The sequence below is a fragment of the Cottoperca gobio genome, chromosome 5 (assembly GCF_900634415.1).
Source record: "Cottoperca gobio chromosome 5, fCotGob3.1, whole genome shotgun sequence".
Lineage (NCBI taxonomy): Eukaryota > Metazoa > Chordata > Actinopteri > Perciformes > Bovichtidae > Cottoperca > Cottoperca gobio.
The window spans coordinates 19,830,113-19,853,394 of NC_041359.1; the positions used below are offsets into that span (position 1 = coordinate 19,830,113).

The window sequence follows — 23,282 nt, forward strand, 5'->3', positions numbered from 1 at the left end:
AGGCTGCACACGTGTGGTATCAGAGCTTCAGCGCAGCCTGTGGCCCACTTTGCAGCTGCCATGTGTAAAGGTGTATGACCATACTTGTCCTGTGTGTTGACCTCTGCTCCGTGCTTTAGTAGCAGCGCCACAGCTTTCTGAGGAAGAACACAAAGTTCAAAGAAGAGGTCAAACATTACACTCTGCTGGTTAAATCCTTAGAAAAGGCATTTCTCTCTCTCTGTGTTTTGAAATAGGAACATACTTCATTTCTAGAGGCAGCTGCTCGATGTAAAGGAGTCAGTAAACCCTGGTCCTTAGCGTTGATTTTTGCACCTGTAACAGCCACCAAAAAGCAGCAGAAGTTAGATATTCATTTGTGTGAATTTCAGTTCCTCTGCTTTCTATTTACTCTGATATTTTCAAAGTGAGATAAATAGTTTTTCATACCTGAAGTAATAAGTAGGTCCATAATGTTGACATCACCCAGATAAGCAGCAGCATGAAGTGGGGAGCTTTGTTCTTGGTCTTGCTAGAAAAGAAAAACACATTTTCTTCCAATATATATATATATAATCTGCAGTTTCAATGTTTTTAAACTCTTGCCCTGCATATTCGCATGAAACTTTTTTTTTAATCCAAATGACATTTTGCATCTAATGTGTCCAGTAAACTTGGCAGTAACCAAACACTTATACAAGTTTGATTTTACAATTAAAGAAAAGCTGTGTTGGCAGCCAGGAAAACCACAGAGAATAGTATGCAGAAGAGATACATAGCTGAACCATCTGTACACGTTCTATATAGCCTACATCTTAACACTTGACCCATTATGATATATTGTCTGCAAATTTGACACGACACCTTGCAAAGAAAACGTGAGTGCAGAATAATGTGGAATAATATTACCAGTGAATTGACATCTTCATTATGGTCCAACAAAAATGTCACTTCTTCTGCGTTTCGGCTAAATATAGCCTGGACCAATGGAGACTGAAAGAAAGAAGTGACATGCAAAACAAAGAACTCTATGAAAATCATGTAAAAATAGAATTACATGAAAATTAGGCGCAGTTAATTATATTTTCCACAGAAAGCAACAAAACCCATAGAAATGGTGATGAAACAGTTTCAGATAAACAGCTTTAATCAGCAAACTTCTTGAAACCCAATCAAAGATACATTTATGACTTTGCTGAGATGCCAATAAAACTCTTACATGTAAAGAGTAAAGTAAAGAGTAAGTAAAAACCTCGTCTCTTGTGCATTTACCAGATAAATGTCAATGTCTTAAGAAGCATATTTATATTGTAATGATGCAATCTTTTTCAGTAAAGATTAGGACATCACGTTGAACTCCAAGCTTTTTAATTGCATTGGCATTCATTTGAATGAAGAACAGTTTGAATCATGCAAAACTCCAAGAACTTTATGCAAATGTTTACAATAAATAGCAATGACTCGCCGAGATTTGTCTTCCAAAGATAACGTTAAGCAAACGTTTGTATACATAAGAGATGGATCCATTTAAAGATTAAAATGTTTGTTTGGCAGGGTTTGTACTTCATGTACCAGAAAGCCAAATGACCCAAATGATATGGTCTAGTTGCATTACAAAACTGTAACATCGATGATCAAACTACAACTTAGTCTAGGTTTGCATGGCAAAGAATTTGTAACATTAACTAGCCTTGTAGCAAACTTTGCTCGACATGTCGCTAACATGACTAGCCAGCTGTTTGCAGTGTTTGTGAGAAGTAACATTACTTTTAGTTATCTAACGTTAAGTTTTATTTACTACCTGGTCCTTGATATTTCTTAACTCCATGTCCCAATCACTGTGGAAGCTCCTTCATTGAGACTGAGTGTAAAGTTGACTACATGTCACTCAGTAGCAGCTAGTTAGCCTAGCTTTAGCGTAGTTAGCTCCTTGGATATGTGATGTGTAACGTTACTTACACCACAGTTGCTGGAATATCGCGAGAAAAATTGAAGAAACGTGATTTGGAGGCACTTGTCACGTCAGAAACTTGTCAGATAACTTCAATTAAATTAAATTCGTACATAGATACATTAATTCTAATAACAAACTTATATTAAAACAAATATATATATATGTAGACCCTGATTAAGCTTTTTCATGTTATTGTTTATTTATTATGTTTAGACACCTTATTTTTCCTATTTAATGTAATTAATAGATGTTTCATATTTAATTTAATTTACATTTACCTTTGTACACACTTGAACTGTGTAACAATGTCTTTGACCTGCTGAATGTCTGTTTGGTTAAATAAAGATACAAGAAAAAATGGTTTATTTGAAAACATTATTTACTAGTTACTTTGCATATTTTGATTATTAATACAACATATAAATCAACTAAGACATTATAATGTATTATCATAGATTCAACTATTCAGCATTTTCATGAGCCCCACCTTTAATGGTGGCAATTGTTGATACTTGCAATTTAATGTATCAATAATTCTAATCGGAATATTTGGAAATAGGCAATTCTTCAAGATGAGTACTTTACTTTTGGTACTTTAAGTATATTTTGGTGCTTATACTTTTGTACTTTTACTTAAGCAATATTTTGAATGCAGGACTTTTACTTGGATCATAGTATTTATACACACTGTGGTATTACTATTCTTACTTTAGTAAAATATCTGAGTACTTCTTCAAACACTGCCTAAATTGGTTGAGTTGTTATAAGACCGTCTGCACCGCCTGACAGAATAAAACCAGGGCATACAAAGCATTGTTTTTGCCCAATCAGAACAGCTGTATTAGTGCACATGCGCACTGAGTCTTGAACTTACAGTTGACATGGAAAGACACGACTTTACAAGAATTTAGCTTGATAACGTGCTACTTAGCTAGCCACCTACAGATTTACACAGATGATGTCAGTTCAAAAGCAACTTTAACCGTCAAAACATAACGTTTAATTCAACTCTCCTAAACAGTATCCCGAGGTAAGGCCGTTTTCATACTTTGCTAAGGGTAACGTTAGCAGATCCAACCAAACGGCTAACGATACCTTTGAAACTTGTTAGCTTGAACACGCTAAAACAGTAACAGTGGATCGACCGTGTTGGTGTTTTTTATTATCGAGTTTGTTAGAAGGGGTTTGATGTTAATGCTGCTTTTGTTTACATATCTGCAAGTTTTTTTTTAGCTTGTTGGTTCATCTGCAGCCACCATGTAGCAACAATTATTTAAATGAGAGGCCAAATGTTAAAGTTCTCGTTATCTCCTTATTAACGTTACTTCTTAACGTTACTCTGGAAGTTTGTCAAATCAATTGATACTATTTCAACTTTACAAGAGTGAATTGTACTAAGGTTTGATTGCTTTCAAACTGCATTCTGACAAGACACCTGTGTGTTGCACTTAAAGGCAAAATCCAACCTTTGACAGAATGTATTCTGTGATTCCAGTAATTGTGAGTACTACAATCATCGTGTTGATTCAGGTGTCAAAGCATCATCCTGAATTGATCAAGTCATCAGAAGACCCATAATGTAATGATGATTTAATCATCTTTACAGTCGTGAATATTCGCCATATAAAACTGAGCTGTACAATCTTACAGAAATAACATTTAACATGTCAATTCTGTCAATTTTAGGGTAATATTTTCTTAACAGTAATTTACTAGACCTTGAGAAATAATGTTTGCTTGCTTATCACGGTTGCAATGGTCTTCCATACTGAGTATATCTCAGAGAGAAGAAGTAGAGTGAGGAATTCTCTCTGGCACAATATCACCTACTTGCAAAGTGCTTGGAATAGGAAAAACATCCCATAGTCAAGGTCAAAACTCGAGCAACGGTTGATACAACTTGCATTATCAAGGACAGAATGCTGTTCTTAATACTGAAAGTACTGCTGGAGTTTAGACCCATTAGGTTACCTTCATCATGATATTACTTCATGGTATTATACTGCAAACCCAAACCAAATGTTTTTGACACCCTTAGTCTATAATAGCTTAAAGAGCCGGTCAAAAAACACATTTTATAGTCTTCACGTTGGGCTTATCCATCTGTGTTTACTAGGGCACTAATGTTAACCGGGGGCTGTAGTCCGTTTAATGTTACGTTAGTTTGTTTATTGGACTAAATTCAAAGTGGCAGAAACTAGAAAACGACCCGCATATTCTTTCATCTTCCCGGTGGCGGCGCAGCCAGGAGAGCAGCCCGCCTGGGGAGGAGAGAGGTTGGCCGAGCCAGCACTCGTCAGCCACCTCCGTCAGACGGAGCCCCAGTCAGCAGCCAAAGAGACTGGAGCTCAGCCAGAATAAGCGCCAGCGTCGGCAGTCACAGTGGGCTGCTGAACCTGTGTAATGGCTGCAACAGGGAGATAGCAGCTCCGTGGTGCTGTGGCTGAACTCGAGCTAACTGCTAACTGAAGCTACGCTGTTTCCCGGGGCTGCTGACAGCTATACACCCGGCAAAACAGCCTCCTGGCAGACGAGGAAGCGAAGTGGTGCGGGTGGTTTTCTCGTTTCTGTCACTTTGAATGTATTCCACTAAACAAACTATAAAACAGACACGGAACATGTGCTGTAATCTTTACAAGCCAGTCAGGCAGCTGTACTTCTTCTCTCTGTACTGAGGGCAGACTGGAGCTACAGTGACTCACTATCGCCTCTAGAGGAACGAGTGGTATTACAAGACAGGACGGAGCGGAACTAGTCAGTTAGACTGCTAATGTCAGTAGAAAACTCTGCAACACAACTCTGACGTCTTTGACATAACGTCATCACTGTTACCTCTTCACACTCTGTTGATAATATTAGTTAAATGTTTTAATTCTGGCATATCTTAAATATTGAACCTTTAAGGTGTTGGTTGCTGAAATGTATCTGCCACCTTCTGGAAGTAATGAAAACGGGAAAAGAATATCAGTTTTTACAGCAGTGTAAATGTAGCTTTTAGTAGTTTTTTTTTTAATTAAAAAATTTAAGGTAGAATTACATGTTAGAATTTACCGTTATTATCCTTTCTTACATACATAGTATACAAAGTTAACACAATTGTGTACAGTGTTTACATGTGCATTACACATTTATTTGGGACCACCCTCGTATAGCTTGAATCTGCCTTTCCATATTAACTTTCACAAGGCCATCTCTAGTCACAGCTCTAAATGTGAAGTCAGTTGTAAATAAATGAACTGCCATGATAAATATGCAACTGACTCAGGACTCAGAGTCCTCTTTTGTACTGAGTTGTCGCAGGCAATAACAGCAGTAGCTAATGATTGATTATTAATTTAGGAATAAATTATAGTTTGTTACATGATTCTTCCTGCTTTACATTTTAGAATCAGTTTACTTTGGCATTACTGTGTTGAGATTTCTTTTTTGTTAGGGGTATAAAAGCCTGAATAGGCCATCATTTGAGGGGTGTAACATTGTTGGCAGTTTGGGAGTTGTCGTAGATTTAGTGATTGTTAAAGCTGTTCTTTGCAGATTAGGCTTCTATGTTGTTCGTTGAGGCCGAGGCTTTTTATGAAAGTCAGATGAATTGAAGACCAAGTGATGTGGTTTCTTACTAGGCCTACCACTTTTTAATTTACATCATGTACATTTGTACTGAAATGACTTCCACCAGCCTAGCTGTGTGGTAATAAAAGAAAATAGAATTTGAACTTGACAGATCCAACTTTACAACATTTGGTAAAGTCCAAATGAATCATGTAGTTGATGAAATGTGTTGTAATGCCTGAACGGCATACTGGTGCTGTCATTGAATAATTTATGGATTCAGTTTGACCACATTCTTGGTTGCTGGGAAACTTAGTCAGTCTTAATCTCTTTTATTACCACATACACATGGTTGCCCGTAGAGTTGGGCAAGAATAGTGCTGACACATTAATAGGTAGTTTCACAAGCCAGGACTGGAATCCGGGTCGCTCTAGGACCAGTGCAACCAATACCAGAATGTCAGATGTAGTGCAAATAAGCATGATAGTATGACTTAAAGCACATCATGCATAAAAAAGACCCTGAGTATGTGTGGTCGTGAAAAACAAAGTCACAAGGGTCTGCAATAAGATTATCCACGTACAAAGTACAGCTCCTGGAGGTTGATCAAAATCAACTGACCTGACAGATTCTTCAACCGGGTGCTAAGACAAAGGCAGTCGACAGAAAAGCAGAGCAAATACCCTTCACTTTAAAATCATTTTATTGTAGTCTTAATAAACAGCACTGTACATCATACTGTGAAGCCTGACTTGATCAACATCAAAGTGAGATCACTTCTGTCGTTTTGTGAGATTCAAAGGAAAAGATTAAAAACTTCTTTGTGTTATTATAAGGGTGTGTTTAGCAGGGATGAGACAGTCATTTTGTTCATGGCGGTGTGTGTGTGAGACACACGGTCGTTTGGAGATTTAGGAGAGTTGTTTGGACTTGATTGAGTTTGGGGGGGGGAAACGAATGCATTTTCTAGTCTTTCTAGCTCATTAACAAACTGACTGCAGCCACATGATGATGCATGACAAATAAGCCAGTGTCTTAAGAGATGCAAAACAAACGAAGCGTCCTGCGGCAAAATATGTTAGAACTGCCAGGCCGGTGGCCCCATCCGGCCCCCAAGACAATCTCATAAAGTCCCCCACATGCTTAAAATTTACTGTTAAATAATTTATTAAAGAAAGTCCAATTCCAATCTTTTTTTTTTCTCCGATACATATTTTTTGTGTGTGAAGTAATCATTACATTTTATAAAAAGGTTGGAACATTTGAGCAAATAATGTCAAGTGTGTCAAGATTTAATATTTAGCAAGCTTCCTCTAACTACGCAGCTTGTCAACGTAAGTGTTTAATCTTTGACAGATGACACTCTTGACTTACCTGAAACCAAAATGTTTCTGTCTAAACCTAAAAGAAGAAGCAAATACAGTTTCAAGAGATGTGGTCAATTGATCATTTCTCTGGCGTCACAGAGAAATTAAAGAAAGAAGAAAGAAAGTACAGTCATAATAGTTGAATGTATTGTTGGAAAAAAACGCAAAATTACCCTTTTTATTATGACAGACTTAGTACAAAAGGACAATCATTATTCAAATCCAAAAAACGTCCTTCCTTGTGGGAAGAAAAAGAGCAGCTTCTCCTGGGAAAGCTGCTCTGTCTGCTGCCTCATATGATCCCCTAGTCATGTGCTTTCAGAGGAGCTCCACTCTCTCTCTCTCACAGAACGTGCTGTTATAAAATACAGTTGTCTTTGGCTGGACTCAAGTTTTGTATTTGATTTTTGGGAAGAAGTGCGAGTGTTACTGTGAAACTGTGTGAGAGGAAGGATGTGGGTAGTGGAAGTGAAACTACGGCGCCGGTGGTCAACTCAAGAGTTCCTGTTAAAGGTTTTCGTTAATGTAGTGACCTCTCACATGCTGTTGATGTTGCTTAGTCATTTTTATGACTCAGGAATTTTAAGGAAAAATGTGATGGGTAGATGTTGCCTCCGTAATGCCGTGTTGTTAGATTGTATGTACAAATGTATGTGTCGGTATTAATTAATGACAAAAAATGTAATCATAGTGGCTTAACTGAGTCCACACAAAGTGACAAAGTGGAAATATTAAAACAAATGTCTGTGTTTTAATCACTGGACTTGTGAACTGCAATGATTATATCTCTGTGCTGCTGTTCTCGTATTGTATTAATTCTTGTATTTTTATACTGATATGGACCTATTTGTCTGAACTAAAATAAATTAGAGCTGCAACGACGAGTCGATCAACTAATAATAATCGTTGACTATTTGTTAATCGATAAGTAATTCTTCACTGCAGAAATATGGAGATTTCCTGCTTTTCTTTGCTTTATGTAATATTAAACTTAATGTTTTTGGGGTGTGGACTGACAACATTTAAAGACATCACCTTGGACTTTGAGAAACTGGGATGGACATTTTTCACTATTTTCTGATATTTATAGACCAATCGATGATTCTGAAAGAAATCAGGAGATAGATATTGTAAATCGTGGCTTGTTGCCGCCCTTAAGTAAATTGAATTGAATTAATGTTGTTGTGTTTATAAAATGGGGGGAAAGGACAACACCATTTTGCACAGTCATGTCTCGTGTTCAATTTATTTTTACTTCTCGTACAAAGCTGGAAGTAAGTTTCTTTGGCAATCCAGTCGTAGCATAATGCTTGTTTGTTTTAGAGTGCAAAGCATCACTTATGGGATAATTACTGTTTTACCCTCAACAGTCAAGCCTTTCGTGCTCCTTCACATTATGTAACTGTTGTTGTTTTATTCCAGGGAGGCTGATATTCATCCCTCAAGTTCCCAGGGATCCCTCAGCCTGCCCTGATGAAGGCCGAGCAAGACGGAGACCTCGTCGAAGGTAACTGCTTGAGATAACAGAAACATGACCATCACATTACAGACACACCTTCTACGTTCTCCAACATTCAACACTCTGGGCATTTGGTTAAAGCTGCAATACACATTCTGTGTCAGTGTGCATGCTGACAGAGCGGCTTAAAACAATATTTTACTGAATCACCTTTTTTTTTTTGGATGCATGAAACCTCAGCACCATGGCTTCACTTTTGAAAACTCATACTCTCACCACGTATTTTCAAAAAGTAAGATTTATTTTCTTTATGCCTTGGAATTAGTTAAGACTAGATGCTGTTCATTTGAATTGCTTCTCTTATGCTTTGTGATTCATTTAATAATAATAATACTAATAATAATACTAATAATAATAATAATACAAATAATAATATTAATACATTTACATTTTTATAGCACCTTTTAAAACATACATTACAAAGTCTTCACAAGAGCAAAATAAAAAACAAAATTGAATAAAATTACAATAAAGGAATACCAAAGAAGAATACTAGGGCTGTCGAATTAGCGCGTTAATTTCGATGAATTAATCACAGAAAAAATAACGCGACAAAAATATTAACGCAGATTAATCGTGCTCTTAGATGCCCCTGAGTTTGGCAACTCCGACAGCACCCCCCCTCGCACGGAGCTCTCACAGCAAATATTGATATATGCGATTAATCGAGATAAATTATTAACAAAGCATTTAATGAATTAGATTAGACTTTTTTTTTAATCGCTTGACAGCCCTAAAGAATACACAGAAATCTGGTTTATGATATTAAAACAATATAATTGGTTATTAGACATACACAGCAATGGAATTCATGAAGCACAAGATGAAAAGATGAAATAGATGTGGCTTGCCTGATCTCCTCCCAGCAAATCATTTAGCAATCATTGAAGGCCAAAGGGCAGGTCACTGAGTATTATTTGTGAACTGTACTACTCTGCGTATTTGAGCACAAGGTTTGTGTGCGTGTGTGTGTGTGTGCCTGTTCCTGGGTTACTTCTCTCTCTTGCTGGTCATTTTTTAAAAACAGGATGTCAGAAAGTGTTCGGGACATCAAATGTCACAAAAAAAGCGATGATTAAGGCAGAGACGGAGACAGTCGTATAAAAGCAGAATCATTGTTAGGGAGCTGTGGACTCTGCGGCCAGCAGTGAAATGAAGGAAGGAAATAATGAAAAGTCTAGACTCAGTGAGTAGTACACATTGTTTACTGGTGTCATTTGTCAGTGTTGGAACAGTTTTGTGATTTTAGTGTAGTTAATATTGACTGGTCTTTCATTGGGTTATCATAAAACATGTTTATGGAGTATTTGTTGGAGTGATTGTGTCACATCCCCAAATCTCCGCAGTTGAGCGCGTCAGTAAAATGTTATCGTAACATGATGTTAAAACAAAAGAATTGGCTCCAGGTTTATAAAAAATAAAAAGTAAATATTTTCCGTAATGGCACCCGACTTCCTGATATACTGTATCTGAGGTTGGCAACTGGTGGAAAGACGTATTAGTGTTCCAGCAGAGAATAACCTCTTTGTCTACACTAGTCTTACTCTTGTCTCATCATTTGAGCTTTTCTTCTCTGTGGTTGTGTTAGAGGACTCCCCTGACGAGAATGTCCAGACAAACCAGTACAGCTCCATCTCTCCTCCTGCCTCACCGGAAGCCCAGGACGAACCCTTCTCCACATACTTTGAGGATAAGGTGGCCATTCCCGAAGATGTCAGCCAGGTACTTCCCCACAGCCACTGTTTCATGTCAAATAAGCAGCAAAACTGAAGCTTGAAATGTTGGTTCATATGTAATAATGCACATGTTGCTGTGATTGTCAATGCCAAAGATGACGTGTAATGCATTACTCTTGTTTGGCAGTTTATTAGAATTTTCAAGATTTTTTAAAAAGCAAAACACACTTTATTTTGGAATTGAAACAATTCCAATATTAATCAAACTACAACATCAGTAATAATGATAAGTTTCTGCTGTGCTTCTGATCAGGTGTTCAGTTTCCGTAAACTCTGGGCCTTCACTGGACCGGGGTTTTTGATGAGCATCGCTTACTTGGATCCAGGGAACATCGAGTCTGACCTGCAGTCTGGAGCTAAAGCTGGCTTTAAGGTGATACAAACATGTTAATCTAATCATCCAAACTAAACATGGCTATTCGGCCAGTTTACTCTGCTGGGTAATGTGTGTGTGTGTGGATTTAGGACAAAACGTGAACCATAATACAGAATCATCTTGATTGGTATTTATTTGAGCTTTTTCTATTCTTTTTGCGCTCCATGTTCGAGGATGTGATGACACAGCGTCTTGTTGTTTCCGTCACACCGACGCATATCTTTTCCAGTGTCACTATTCTATTTTGAAGACAAAATGGCCTTTGGTCATATGTTGTCTGGCTCTTGCTCAATGCAGCTTGTTCTCAGTTTTTGGCAGTGACTCCTACTGAGCTGCAACATTATACAGCAATATATTTCTCTAAGCAAAGGCATCTACTACATCATAGGTGCATTGGGGTAATGGTGACTTCCATCATTATTATTGTTTCATTGCATTATTAAAAAAGAAATGCCACTTTTGAATGTTAGCTTTAATGCATAACAGTGTCCAAAATGAGCAAGAGTTTATGTTTTTAATTTTGTAAGTAAGTAAGACTTGTACTTGTTGTTTCTTTCTCAGCTCCTGTGGATTCTCCTCGGTGCCACCATCATTGGGCTGCTGTTGCAGAGGTTAGCTGCACGCCTCGGGGTCGTCACCGGGATGCATCTGGCTGAAGTCTGCAACCGACAATATCCCGCAGTGAGCATTTCTCACTCTCATTACACATCTTAACTTCCCCTTTCTTGCTGTACATGAACCTTTTTATGCGTAGGACTGCATTTGTCAAATAAAAGCGTTCTATTTTAGTAGCGCTGCAATAAATAGTATGAAGCTTAATTTATAACGTTGACATGCTTTTTGTTTATTCTATCTGTTTAAACCCAGTATTTTGCACACATACACGTAATATTATTGGTAGTATACTATTTGTAGAATGAGATTCCAGGGGTAGCTGCGTATGATTGTTTCCGACTCATGTGATCCACGTATTTCCAATAACTCCAAAGCGTTGAAAAGTCCAAATGTCAACATTTATTGAAAAAAAAGATAGAAATGACCATTTTCAAAATTCACACTCTCAAAAAAAACTCACAATTTCACTGCAGCCAAAAAACAGAGTTTGCTCTGCCCATGACGACCTCATTTAATCCGATGAATCACGTCATTACAATTTAGGATTTTAAGGAGGATTTGAAAAAATACTTTAGGGTCATGTAATAAAATAGGATGTCAGACATTTCAAAGTTTCTTTTCGAAAACCTCACTAGAAGCTTTTAAAGAGAAAAGACATTTGGTACAGCCCTACGTCTTTAACTTCCTATCCTTTAGATATTGTCAAATAAAAGCCAACATCATGGGCTATATGAGATGCGGTAAGGTTTTAGTTTCTAAAGCATAGGTCTTCAACGGGGTCCGTGACCCCCCCAGGGGGTCCGCGGAGGTACTGCAGGGGGGTCGCGAAATTGTATGTACTTTGCTGTACTTTGCAAAGGGCGGTGACGCACACCGACAGTCAGAGACAGAGTGGAGGAAAGGAGAGGGGTCGCACACCTCACCCAGACCTAACAGCACCCCCCCCCCCCCCCCCCGGACCTCTTCAAGCCTCCTCTATACAATATATACAGTAGGGGGTCCCTGCTACACCAGTTTGGAGGTCCTTGGCCTGAAAAACGTTGACTCCTGTTCTAAAGAGATGATTAAACTCTGCTTGCTGATATAATCTGCTACTCTCTAATTGGGTCTTCTATTTTTATTTTTTTCAGGTCCCTCGGGTCATCCTTTGGATGATGGTGGAGTTGGCGATTATTGGCTCAGACATGCAGGAGGTCATTGGCTGTGCCATAGCGCTCAACCTTCTTTCTATGGGCAGGTACCTTCTTCACCAATTATCCAGATCTATAAAGTATATTTCTGCAATGGTGAAGAGTTACTGTAGTTCTTCTCTTTATCCTCCAGTATACCACTGTGGGCAGGAGTCCTCATCACCATCACAGACACATTTGTCTTCCTCTTTCTAGACAAATACGGTATGTATACTCCATCTGTTACTCAGCAATCAGTGTCTTTAAAAAGCTGTGCACTCCAGAGTTGATACAGTTTGTATCTCCTTGTAGGCTTGAGGAAACTTGAAGCTTTCTTTGGCTTTCTCATCACCGTAATGGCTCTGAGCTTCGGTTACGAGGTAATAGTCCCTTACAACTTCCAAGTGTTTGTTAACAGATGACAGAGTTTTCATATGTTCATGACACTATGACATTTGAGACTCTCTTGCCTGTCTGCAGTACGTTCTGGTGAAGCCAAACCAAGGGGAGCTGCTGAAGGGAATGTTTATACCTTACTGTGCCGACTGCGGGCCTGTGCAGCTGGAGCAGGCCGTGGGAATCGTAGGCGCCGTCATCATGCCCCACAACATCTACCTGCACTCGGCGCTGGTCAAGGTCAGAAGCACATTTGTTTTTATTTAGAGGAACAAGACGTTACAACCACTGTGGGTCTTTGTCAGTTTGGATATTAACCCTGATTTAGACCTACAGTGGTTTTAATATTTCCTTCCTCGTGTTACTTGTTATACTTTGGAATACCTGGATCGCCTTGTTGCTTTTTTCTAATTCAATGTTTATGCTTCTTTGGATCTTATCAATAATTTTTGATACGCTGTCTCATCCATCTTTCTTATACAGTTTTGTAAAGTTACAGCATATGTGTCAGTGACACAGAGAATAAACTACACCATAAGCTCAGCATTATGAATGCCATTTTAAAACGTTGTTAAAGCATACTTTGGGGTGTTTGATGAAAGTTGAGTGTTATTCTGTTTATTTCTTTTTGTACTAGTCTCGGGATATCGATCGCAAAAATAAGAATGAAGTAAAGGAAGCCAACAAGTACTTCTTCATCGAGGCAACTATCGCCCTCTTCATCTCCTTCCTCATCAACGTCTTTGTCGTCGCGGTCTTTGCGCAGGCATTCTTCAATAAAACCAATAATGACATGGTGGGTATTAAGAATCCGTTCCTCTTTACTGCTGAAGCTTCTGTTGTTTATACTGAAACACAGTGGGAAATAGTTTTCTGTTCAGTACTGTCGACACACATTGTGCAGAGCTTAAAGTTGTGTCTGTATCCTGGTTGCAGAATCAAATGTGCAATGAAACCGGCAGCCAGCACACAGATCTCTTCCCTCAAAACAACGAAACGCTGCAGGTGGACATCTACAAAGGGGTACGTTTGGTCATCAGCACAACAACTATAAATACGTTTCAGGTGTATTGACGTCAAAGGACATATTACATCACTTCCTGTTAATACAAAAGAGCATATTTATTTTAGTACATATTCTATTTCATACAATTAGTTATGTAGTAGGGAATAAGGACACCGCACATTTACCTGTAGATCCTTTCATCACATTTTTTGCAGTTACCATCTAATAAAATCTAAATACTTAACCAATTTAAACTAACTATATTAAACTAAATTATGCAAATATAAATTATAGATTATGTTCTTACCTAAGAACAAATCCCAAATAAGAAAATATTGTTGAATGTCAAAATCTTGGATTTTAAGAAGAAATTGTGTGTTTGTTCAGGGAGTGGTCCTGGGCTGCTTCTTTGGCCCTGCAGCCCTCTACATCTGGGCGATAGGGATCCTGGCAGCTGGACAGAGTTCCACCATGACGGGCACTTACTCTGGGCAGTTTGTTATGGAGGTAAGAGTGCCTATCGGTTATATACCTTGAAATGGGTAAAAGAAAGAAAGGTGTGTACGCTCATGATTTTACTTTTGTGTTTGTGAAGGGTTTCCTGAACCTCCGGTGGTCCCGTTTCGCCCGGGTGCTGCTGACTCGCTCCATTGCCATCACGCCGACACTGCTGGTGGCCATTTTTCAGGATGTTCAGCATCTGACGGGGATGAACGACTTCCTGAACGTTCTTCAAAGCATGCAGGTGAGGAAGAATCATTTAAGAAAGCCCTCACAAATGCATTCAGTCGGAACAAATCTTTAACATTGGCCTACTCTTACTCTGTCCTACTGTGTGGTACATAACACTGTAAGAATATTCACTGTGACTTCGCTTTCTGTTCAACAGCTTCCATTTGCTTTGATCCCAATTCTGACCTTCACCAGTATGACATCCATAATGAACGACTTTGCAAACGGAATGTGAGTGAAATTAGAATTTTTTTTTATCATTAATTCCTCATTTTCAAGATGTGTTTTTAGGATCAAAGTTAGTTCAAGTTTAAACTGAGGAAGTAAAAGGCGTGATCTCTTTTGGGTTTGACAGCCAGTGAATGTCTGCGTTTAGTTATCACAAATCAAATGCTACTTGTTTGCTCAAGGCAATGTGAGTGACTCTACTCCAGACAAGTTTATTTTTAACTACGATGTTTACTGAATGTTCCTCCTGTTTCCGAGATGCAATGGCCATCATTTATTTTGATGCTGTTATGAAAAGAAAAGCCCAATGTTGTTTTTTGACTGGTCAATATTGAGTTCCACAAACTATTGAATTTACTCAGTAGTATAACTAACTCTTAGAAGAAAATAATTCCAGGAGGCTGTTAACTTTGAACTTCTCAATGGTCTATAAATGAACTGCCTGTTTCTTCAGGGTGTGGAAGATTTCCGGAGGCGTCGTCATCCTGGTAGTTTGTGCAATCAACATTTACTTTGTGGTGGTTTACGTGACGGCGCTGAACAGTGTGCTGCTCTACGTTCTCGCTGCTGTGCTCTCCGTAGCCTATCTGTGCTTTGTAGTTTACCTGGTGAGTCGTATTACTGCAACATATTACATTCCTTTCTCACTTTTTGGCTTTAATACTTTGACATTTTGTAACCTTTTTAAATGATTCTGTGACAAAGTATAGTAATAATAATAATAAATAGATAGACAGATAGATATAGTTTTAAATACCAGAGTTTTCAATGAATACATGTCTAAACTTCATACACACAGTAAGGTGCAGACAAGTGTGAACACAAACGAAAGCAATTCAAGTCAAAATCAAACTGATAAATGTAACTTCATACTTACCAAGGGTCCAGTAATCCACGGATGTGGTGCTGTTAATCTGATTTTCACATGACCAGTGTACATACAGATGTGATTTATTGGTCAGTTTTCTGTATTCAGATTAAACGCATATTTTATCAGTTTGCAGGATTTCAATGTTGGAGTGAAATTTGGTTTCATGTTTAAAAGATTGAACCTTCTGTCTCAGCATTGATGTCATGCATATGTGTGCACAAAGCCGGTCGTGTCTTGATTTCTCTCTCCTGTGTTGTTGTCTGCAGGCATGGCACTGTTTGGTTGCCTTGGGGGTTTCCTGCCTGGACTTTGGCAGCAGGGTAAGCAATCGACCTGCCATGTTGATAGAGGAGCAATCTGAGTACGACTCCTAGAGCCGAACAGGACAGTAACCAGCAGCATTCCTCTTTCCTCTTGGAAACACTGAGCCCTGTACACAACCAAGACTTCTAGAGCATGTAGCAACATGTTTATTTTGTGTAGGGCTGGGTATCAGAATGTGGTGCTATTTAGGTACCCAATGAACCAAAGTGATGGTACACCGGCACAGAAAATTCAAGGCCAGTGTTTGATGCTTGAGAAGTAAATGTATCTACATCATTTGGCAAATCAATAATTGTTACAATCCTTAAAGGCTACAACTATATTCCTCTCATACTGTTTATTCAACATATTTTCGCTATTGAAGATTAACCTAATTATCTGTATCTTTAAACAAGATTTTCCATATTTATTTAATGAAATGTTATCTCAAACGAAAGACTCTGCACTCTGTCCTCTTCACTTGCAGTCAGAGATATTTCTAAATAACATTTAGATACAAAGACAACAACCTGATTATGGTCTGTGTACCCAAACGTGAAGATCTACATGTGTGCTTAAGTTCTGCTCTTTTTTATCAAATATTTTTGTAGACTTTAAGAAAACAGCAGCTCAGCTCGGCTTGTATTTTCACCCCGTCTTTGTGAAAAGACATTGTCGACAGTTTCTGTGTTCGTCACGAGGACGACGGAGGAGATCAGTTTAAAATGAAAGGTTTTAGACGAGCGTTCTAATGATTTTAGACTTCATCCAACAAGACCACGAGTTGGTTTGTGTAAACTTGACATTTTCCTTCCTGTGGGAGAAGAAGAGCAGCAAAGAAAGATAATGACTGTTGTTGTTTCGTTCTTATTGTTACCATTGTTTCCATTAAGTAAGAACTAACCTAACTTTCTACCTAAAATAAGCCTTTGAAATCTTTTCTTTTTGATCCTCTGCTTGTTCCCCATGTACTAATGCTAGCTGCATCATTCACTCTGCTCTCTGTGAGCCCTCTCACCTCGATAACCTCCCAGTGTTTACCGTCTCTGTAACCGTTTGATTCACTGGATTTTTGCATCCAACAATGCATTAACAACAATTAATACTTCTTAACCGAATAGAAATGTGACATAATTCACAAGAAGGTTACGTTATTCCGACTATCTGTACCAAAAATCACCAAATGATATCCAGCCCTATTTGTGTGAAAACATCTTATGGTTCGTGGTTTTGACATTGTGAGCACCCGGTTCGATTATCAGCTGATCTATAAATGGGCGTCATCAGTGGTTGTCAGCCTGCTACACCTACGAGTAGGTTTTTATCATCCATTTGATCATTGTGAGAAGGAGTACAAGAAGATGGCACCGACTTCTAACGACCGTAATAATTATGACAGGAGCAGAGTTGGAAGTCAGGTGAAGTAGTATAAAGAGTGAGGAACTCCTTCAGGGGTGGAGGTCGGGGAAAACGGCACATTAACCCACGTCTTTTTATTCACAACCTTATGCTTCACTTTCACTTGACAACCGTAGTTATTTTTTAACCCAAACCACATTCTTTTCCTAAAGCTAACCAAGTGGTTTTGTTGCCCAAACGTAAAGAAGTTGTTTTGTTTGTGGTGTTGTTTTTAAGTTTCACTAATGTCGTAGGTGCAGTTTGGCCAGTCTGACTCATTAGAATTGTAGCAATAACCACTGATGACGCCCATTTAATCGGCTGATAACATTCGATATGGGTGCATGTTGTGAGCTGATTCCTGTCTAACGTGTCAAATTTTCAGTATTATACATGAAGTATCATGCATCATGCATGATACTTCATGTCACGTCCCAGTTGACTTTGTTCTGTAAAGTCCAGAGTGGACATCTGGTATACAACCAAGTCTGTGAATAAGGGATTTAAAAAAATTAATTATCTAAAAATATATATATATATATATATATATATATATATATATTCTCCTTTAACAGACTCCATTCAAACAAGCAAAGCTTTATGACAGAAGCCTCGTCCTCTTTTAGTGCCTAAATAATCAGGATGCCAGTGACTCGGCTTAACCTACTGATGGGAGCTTATTTGTGAATTTGAATACAAAGGACGATGAGTGTGTAGCACTGAGCAGGAAGGAGTTGTTTCATCCCTTAACTGTGAGAATGTAGGTGCTGGATAAAGAAATAACCCATAGAAGTAATGATTTGTTGTTTTGCTTTTCTTTAGTGAAACCATGATAAACCTCTACTCCACATTTTTATTCAGTACTGTTTGCCTGTGGGTAAAAGCTTCGTAGAAATGTATTGTAATTTTAATGTCATATTGCAATACATAGGTTATAATTTCTAAAAGAAAACCTTGTGACTTATTGTTACTGCTATGCAAAGAATAAAAAGAAACCTTATGTGGTAGCTTAAAAATAATGAAGTCATAATTGTTGTTATTGTCATGGCAAAGCTGTTTTTATAGGAAAGCTGGAAACAAAAGTAAAAACAAGTACAACATAATTTATACAGCCCAAAATCACCAGTTTGTCTCAGAGGGTTTTACAGTCTGTAATCCATATTTAGATCCTCAAAAGCAGTAATTTTGTGAATTATATACAGTCACGTCAGATTCATTTGAATGTAGAAAATGTTTATACTAATTCTGGTGCACTGCATCTGTTAATTAAGCTACAGTGTGTCCAGCATTCTGCACTGTTTTTGCTTTAAGACCTCTATATATATATATATATATATATATATATATATATATATATATATATATATATATATATATATATATATATATATATATATATATATATATATATATATATATATATATATATATATATATATATAACAAAGCTTTGTTCTGTTTGACTTCAGAAGTGTTTGTTTTTTATTAAATGTGTGTATGTCCCTCTACTAAGAATAAAAGTATTACTATTATTAACACTAGATTTTTACTGGGCTGCAGAACTGCTTGCGAGTCAAAGGTTAAAGGTTAATACATCGCCTGTTTTCTAAAACAATAGAAATATTTAGCAAACTAATGCAAAGAGAATTAAAACTTGTCTTATATTAAAATACGACTAATTAATTTATGTTAAACAAGTGCCGTCATTTCTGCTGTCAGACTCCATAGATTATAACACCCAACCTGCCTTCACACAGCTTTGTATCCGTCTGTCTAACATGGCTAAACACAAGATGCATTGAGAAGCAGCAGTTTGATGTGGACATTAATACATGGACAACAAAACAACAGTTTTTCTGATGGTCTAATCCAAGTATGATGTACGTCTTAACCAATCACAGTAAAGGTCTCAGGTTCTTTCAGACTAGACCTATGTTATATATTTAGAGTTGTTTAATTACATCATCTCAAATGTTTCCAACAATTTCAAAAAGGAGGAATTTAAATGAATAAAAATGTAATCAAGGTAACGTTTGATTTGGTCGCCTGTGATGGTGATGTACTCCCTTTGCACATGCGTCAGCGTTGTAGTTGTCTGCCAGAAGCTAAAACATTTTCCGATGCACTTTTTAGTCGTTTAAGGTCGTTTTGGACTAAATATCTTAAGCGGATGAAGGATTTTAGTCGGACGTCTAGATCCTAAATTATCAGAGAGAAAAAGATGAGCAAATGTTAGCATCGGAGAAACACTGATTTTTAGCTTGAAACTGCTTTAATCAGTGTTTTTACCGGTTTTAATCACTGAGTCCGTTTGTTTTGGAGAGCAGGAGACCAGTGTGGTGGATCTGACGCAGTTTCTCAAGGTTTTTTAGGCTACTGTGACTTCATACAGTGTTATATGAATAATTCATGGATTAGCATGGCAAAAGCACATTTGAACTGTTACAGAGGAAAGTAGTTATTGCTCATTTCTGCTCTTTGGATTGAATGAATGTCTGTCCTTGCTACTGGATAAAGCACCCTGTGTGTTCAAAAATAAATGAGAAATAATGGATATATGGACATTTGTTGGCGTCTTCTGTCTGTTTATTTTAAATAGAGAAAAGACTAACCGTCTGAATTATATTGATTATTTTATTACATTAATTGTATTCTATTAGGTTATCATATTTGGAAGGAAAGTGACAGGACTAGAGAATCATCTTAGGCTGGAAGTTTTCTCATGATAATGTTTAAATACAGTAATTATTCCTCTTTTGTCCCAGTTTTGTAACGAGATAATGTTGTAAATAAAGTACTAAACTTGATAACTTGCCTCACTGTAAAACCTGCTAATTATATAGTAATAATGTCAAATGGTTTAAAAATGAAACTATACATTCCTTTCTCTGAATAAAGGGTAAAAACATTTTATAGTCGGAAACAGAAATGCTCTTTTTCAGAACTTTTCTGGATTAAATGAGAAAAGTTGTGTTTGGAAAGTATCACTTTGACCCAAGGTGAGCACCCTTAATTAAGCTGTAATTATAAAACAATCGAATTCAAATTGTGAACTAATTGCCCCAATTTTTAAATATACATAGATTTTTGATGTTTTCCTCTTATTAATAAATATACATTTAATGTTGCCTATGCTTTCTACATTGTAATACAGTACACCCTTTACAACTCTGTATCTGCAGTCTCTAGGTTTATGTTCCCTGAAAAAAAGAATACTTCATTACTGTATGTAGAGTAATATAAAATGAGCTGCATTAACACAGATGCGTTCACAGGTCATAATGAGCACAATGGTTGTAGCTGGCAAGTAGAGCTGCAATGATTAGTCCATCCACAGAAAAATGATCTGTAGCTATTTTGATAATTGATCATTAAAGTAATTTTTCATGCAAAAAAAACAACTTTTCTCTGTTTTATATCATATTAAACTGAATATCTTTGGGTTTTAGATTAACAAAACAATCACTTTGGACTTTGAGAAACTTGGCAGCCTAACTAGTTGAGTGTAAGCAGTACACCTCTTAATTATATACCTGATAGTTTCCCTTCTAATTTTCTATGACAACTTGAGAATCAGTTGTGAACAATAAAAGTCTTGTCAAAAATCATGCAAAACAAAATGTCCTTTTATAATTCAAGTTGCCCTCATGAATGATAAAATAATGCTCAGCTGATTTATGTGAAGAGTTAACGAACGCTCTCCTCTCTCTTTCAGATGCAACTGTCACGCCACACAGACATTTACTTACTGAGTGACATGGACGCTGACACTCTGGATGAGAGATAGGAGGACGCGTTGTGAGCAGATGTTGATCTGATGACCCGACAGGAGTGTGGGACCCCTGAAGCTCGGCCAGTATGTGTTCACCTTCACCTCTCTGTGCCTAACAGGTTTTTAAAGTGTCCTTACAGTACACAGTGTGGTACACGCACTGATGATGGATGTTTTCCATCACAAATGTCTCAGCAACCTCAGTTTATACAAATAAATGTGTCTGGAAGATTTAGGTGACTGTGACACAGTAAACTACAAGTTTCATTTAGTCTTTTTGGTTTAGCTGACATGACATAAAAAAATGAATCTGAATTTTACATTTTACATTCACTCTAATAGAGTGAGGAAAACAACAAAGGTCTGATGTTAATGCTGATTTATTCATAAAATCAAACTTCAAAGCTGCGGCAAGGCTTTTTTTTGCGTTTGGTGGGGACTGAACCGCTGCCCTATATTTTATATATGTGATTAGAAACATTCATCAAGATGTTAATATTAGACTAATACATTATTATAATTAATATATATATAACACTTGAGAAATATACACGATATTTATGTGTGATTATTCACACTTTTTCCTGGGTTTTATATTACAGAAAAGAGAATGACTGACAGTTTTATGTCATTTCATGCACAGTTATGCATCTGTTTTAGATGCTGGGAATTTCCGTTCTCGGAGATAAGGTCTGTACATCCTTTGTATGTTAGCAAGTCTTTTGAGGACCGGTCATAAACAATTAAAAAATCTTCCAATTTTTAATTATTTAAATTAAAGCCACCAAAGTGTAGGATTTGAAAATTCCTCTTTCAGTGGTGGCAGCAGACGCTAAATTTAAACTAAATGATAATACATTTGTTCAGCACATGTTTACATTCCCATTTAATTCATTCATTCATTTTAGGTCAGAAATGTAAAGTTAATATGAGTGATCAATGCAGCACTTGGAGTCTGAGCCCTGAGAGTTTCTCAGCCTGTTTTGAAGCTGACAGACATCTTATTTATTGTACATCAGAATATAATAATTGGGTGTCTTCTATTATTTCTATTTAGTTTTCTCTCCTAAATTTCCTTCTCAGTTAAGCTTAGGTCAGTTTGTTTTACCTTTTTTAGTTTTTATTTATGTGTAGTTTATATATTTTTTTTAATAAATGCTACTTTGGCTTGCACTGTATGTAGTTTTAGTGTATGTTTAGTTTTTATTTATGTGTAGTTTATATATATTTTTTAATAAATGCTACTTTGGCTTGCACTGTATGTAGTTTTAGTGTATGTTTAGTTTTTATTAAAATGTTTTGTTTTGCTTTTCTTGAGCTTTTGGGGGAGTTATAGCAGCAGCTATACTTTTATTTTTTGTTGATTAAGCCAGACTTGCGCAGGGGTGTGATATTGTGCAAAAGGGTATTATGTTACAGAAAAACATCTAATTTCTGAAATGCATATAGATACAAATTTAGAAATTGATACTGTGGTGCAAATAGATGAGGTACAGAGAGTAAATGGTAAATATGAGAAGTGATGTGTTGTTTTATGAGTAGCGGCACATCACATGTTCCTTGTATCTCAGGGCTCCTCGTGTCCTGCCACAAGATAGTTTTGGGTATTTTGAGTTTTATGGGAGTTTGTAATTGTGCAAAAGATGAACAAGTTTGACTGTTTCATATGTGTGAGACAAGTGCTAGCTTAGCAAAATATTGCTAACTAATACCTCTAAATGTAACCTGGCACCTTTTTTAAAGAAAATACAACAACTAAATAGAATATAGAGAAACAAGACAGAAAATTATATGAAATAAATAATATAGAATCCATCATAAAAACACTTTAGAGGTATGATTGTTTTTGCTGATTTGGGCTGATAAATAAACCAAACCTTTGACCAAATACTGAACTGCACTTGTATGTTATAATTACTGTCCAGACGACCACGGTGCCTCCCGTATTCACCACTGTGCCTCATTTCTACGATCTCTAGCAAACTATTTTCAGATTTTTCTGAAAGTCTAACTTTCTTTCTATTTTTTATTTTAGCCATTGTGTTCTGCATGTGACATCATACTTTCTGAAAGACTGGAATATTTTTCTTAAGAAATGTGTATTTTTCCCATTGCAACATGCATTTACGTTTATTAACTTTTCATGTGACTATATAAACGTTTGAAATCACATGTCATGCCAAATAAAACCCACCAAATATTTTTTTAACTTTGATCTTTTTTTAAGTAATTTCACTCCTGCAAAGAATATTACAAATGGATGCGATGACCATTGATGGGATCACAGCAGAAAGTTAATGCTTAGCAGTTT

At 37.0% G+C, this 23,282-nt stretch overlaps 2 protein-coding genes across 5 annotated transcripts in view; one reads left to right on the forward strand and one right to left on the reverse strand.

The window, feature by feature from the left end:
* The window catches only part of ankrd52b (ankyrin repeat domain 52b), a 14,727-nt gene extending 12,799 nt beyond the window's left edge, over nucleotides 1–1,928 (reverse strand). Inside the window, 5 exon segments of the mRNA XM_029431478.1 lie at nucleotides 1–137; nucleotides 245–315; nucleotides 430–511; nucleotides 889–972; nucleotides 1,781–1,928. The exon segment at nucleotides 1–137 is cut by the window's left edge and continues 64 nt beyond it. Coding sequence (XP_029287338.1) covers nucleotides 1–137; nucleotides 245–315; nucleotides 430–511; nucleotides 889–972; nucleotides 1,781–1,807 — 401 coding nt within the window. The 5' untranslated portion in view covers nucleotides 1,808–1,928.
* An 826-nt stretch (nucleotides 1,929–2,754) lies between these two features.
* Nucleotides 2,755–22,142, forward strand: LOC115008151 (natural resistance-associated macrophage protein 2-like). Of its 4 annotated transcripts, XM_029431500.1 has the most exons (17): nucleotides 2,755–2,963; nucleotides 8,273–8,357; nucleotides 9,958–10,091; nucleotides 10,359–10,478; nucleotides 11,043–11,162; nucleotides 12,227–12,333; nucleotides 12,420–12,490; nucleotides 12,578–12,645; nucleotides 12,746–12,901; nucleotides 13,299–13,457; nucleotides 13,598–13,684; nucleotides 14,055–14,174; nucleotides 14,263–14,412; nucleotides 14,557–14,630; nucleotides 15,082–15,235; nucleotides 15,765–15,818; nucleotides 20,915–22,141. In XM_029431500.1, the coding sequence occupies exons 2-17, from the start codon at nucleotides 8,324–8,326 to the stop codon at nucleotides 20,984–20,986; spliced, it is 1,680 nt and encodes a 559-aa protein (XP_029287360.1). In that variant the 5' UTR covers nucleotides 2,755–2,963; nucleotides 8,273–8,323; the 3' UTR covers nucleotides 20,987–22,141. The 4 variants fall into 4 exon arrangements, with proteins under 4 accessions (XP_029287360.1, XP_029287362.1, XP_029287361.1 ...); XM_029431502.1 differs by lacking the exon at nucleotides 20,915–22,141 and having other exon boundaries at nucleotides 15,765–16,144; XM_029431501.1 differs by lacking the exons at nucleotides 2,755–2,963; nucleotides 8,273–8,357 and adding an exon at nucleotides 9,410–9,555 and having other exon boundaries at nucleotides 20,915–22,142.
* Nucleotides 22,143–23,282: the final 1,140 nt, after the last annotated feature.

Coding starts and splice junctions, on each gene's coding strand:
- LOC115008151 (XM_029431500.1), top strand. CDS start 8,324: ATGAAGGCCGAGCAAGACGGAGACCTCGTCGAAG. Junction 8,358..9,957: donor AGACGGAGACCTCGTCGAAG/GTAACTGCTTGA, acceptor TGGTTGTGTTAG/AGGACTCCCCTGACGAGAAT. Junction 10,479..11,042: donor GAGCTAAAGCTGGCTTTAAG/GTGATACAAACA, acceptor TTTCTTTCTCAG/CTCCTGTGGATTCTCCTCGG.